Raw genomic sequence first — 2120 nt, forward strand, 5'->3', positions numbered from 1 at the left:
TCAGTCTGGGTCGGTGTGAGGTGGGGGGGGTCAGTCTGGGTCGGTGTGAGGCGGGGGGGGTCAGTCTGGGTCAGTGTGAGGTGGGGGGGGTCAGTCTGGGTCAGTGTGAGGTGGGGGGGTCAGTCTGGGTCTGTATTAAGTGGGGGGTGTCAATGAGCTGAGCCTCTCCGCTCCTATCGGATCTGGTGGAGTTTGTACATTGTGAAGCAATGGAATATTCCGGAAGGGATTCAGGCAGGATCCCTGTCGGATAAACATTTCGCTGCCTGTGTGAATGTTGAACGGACTCTGAGATTAGCGACCTTAACGCTGGTGTCCAGGCCCCGGGTCAGCAAGGAGGCCTGAGCGGCCAAGACGCAGAACAACTGGTCATGCACCTGAAAAAACTGCAGGTGAGCACATCATCCCTCGGAGGGAGGGAGAGGGAGGGAGGGAGGGAGAGGGTGGGAGTGAGTGTGTGAGGGGGAGGGAGGTAGGGAGAAAATGTAAAGGAGGGAGTGAGTGCGAGGGAGAGAAGGAGGGAGTGTGAGGGAGAGAGGAAGGCTGTGATGGAGGGTGGGAGTGTGAGGGAAGGGAGGGAGTGTGTGAGGGAGGGAGTGTGAGGGAGGGAGTGAGTGTGAGGGAGGGAGTGAGTGTGAGGGAGGGAGTGAGTGTGAGATAGGGAGTGAGTGTGAGGGAGGGAGTGAGTGTGAGGGAGGGAGTGAGTGTGAGGGAGGGAGTGAGTGTGAGGGAGGGAGTGAGTGAGGGAGGGAGTGAGATTGTGAGGGGAAGGGAGGAAGGGAGTGTGAGGAATGGAGTGAGAGTGTCAGGGAGGGTGGGTGGGAGTCTGAGGGAGTGAGAATGTGAGGGGGAGGGAGTGTGAGGGAGGAATGGAGTGTGAAGGAGGGAGTGAGAGTGTTAAGGAGGGAGGGAGCAAGATTGTGACAGGGAGTGGGAGTGTGAAGGAGGGAGTGAGTGAGAATGCAATGGAGGGAATGAGTGTGAGGGAGAGAGGGACGTAGTGAGAGTGTGAGTGAGGGAGGGAGAGAGTGAGTGTGAGGGAAGGAGGCAATGTGAGGGAGGGAAAGAGTGAAAGTGTGAGTGAGGGAGTGAGAGTGCGAAGGAGGGAGGGCATGTGAGGGATCGAGAGTGGGAGTAGGGAGGAAGAGGCAGAGAGATTGAAGGAGGGAGGCAGAGAGTGGGGGTAAGGAGTATGAGAGGGTGTGAGTGACAGTGAGGGAGGGAGTGTAGAGGAGAGGGAGTGTGTGAGGGAGGGAGTGTGTGAGGGAGGGAGTGTGTGAGGGAGGGAGTGTGTGAGGGAGGGAGTGTGTGAGGGAGGGAGTGTGTGAGGGAGGGAGAGTGTGAGGGAGGGAGAGTGTGAGGGAGGGAGTGTGTGAGGGAGGCAGACTGAGGGATGGAGTGAGGGATGGAGTGAGGGATGATGAATCCCTGGAAGAGGGCTGTGCGGAGGGAGAGTGCGAGGGAGGGAGAGTGCGAGGGAGGGAGAGTGCGAGGGAGGGAGAGTGCGAGGGAGGGAGAGTGCGAGGGAGGGAGAGTGCGAGGGAGGGAGTGTGCGAGGGAGGGAGTGTGCGAGGGAGGCAGACTGAGGGATGGAGTGAGGGATGATGAATCCCTGGAAGAGGGCTGTGCGGAGGCAGAGTGCGAGGGAGGGAGAGTGCGAGGGAGGGAGAGTGCGAGGGAGGGAGAGTGCGAGGGAGGGAGAGTGCGAGGGAGGGAGAGTGCGAGGGAGGGAGAGTGCGAGGGAGGGAGAGTGCGAGGGAGGGAGAGTGCGAGGGAGGGAGAGTGCGAGGGAGGGAGAGTGTGAGGGAGAGGGCTGTGCGGAGGGAGAGGGAGTCCGTGTGGTGAAGGGTTAATGATTGTTTGTGATCACAGGGTATTTATGAGGAGTTTGTGGATAGTGACTCCGGCCTGATGAACTCCCACGATCTCCGTCCCGCTCTGTCTGTCGCAGGTGAGACTCAGAAACCCGCTTCTGGTGGTAAACTTCCCACCTCTGCAGGTCGGCCCCACATTGTGTCAGCGGCAAAACCGGGCTGGGGGGGGTAATAACTGCTCCAGCCCCCCCCAGGAATTATACAACTGAGGCACAGACCACCCACTTTTCAGTGAATAACTCGTCA

The 2120-nt window shown here is 59.4% G+C and overlaps 1 protein-coding gene across 1 annotated transcript in view; it reads left to right on the plus strand.

Annotated features, from left to right (window-relative positions):
• The window catches only part of LOC144675660 (calpain-2 catalytic subunit-like), a gene marked incomplete at both ends in the record, with an annotated part of 110674 nt that extends 108723 nt beyond the window's left edge, over positions 1–1951 (plus strand). Inside the window, 2 exons of the mRNA XM_078536307.1 lie at positions 321–392; positions 1873–1951. Of these exons, the coding sequence (XP_078392433.1) occupies positions 321–392; positions 1873–1951 (151 nt within the window). The remainder of the gene's footprint in view (positions 1–320; positions 393–1872) is intronic.
• Between the last annotated feature and the right edge of the window lie 169 nt (positions 1952–2120).

This window comes from Cetorhinus maximus, unplaced genomic scaffold (assembly GCF_964194155.1).
Source record: "Cetorhinus maximus unplaced genomic scaffold, sCetMax3.hap1.1 HAP1_SCAFFOLD_1085, whole genome shotgun sequence".
Classification (NCBI taxonomy): domain Eukaryota; kingdom Metazoa; phylum Chordata; class Chondrichthyes; order Lamniformes; family Cetorhinidae; genus Cetorhinus; species Cetorhinus maximus.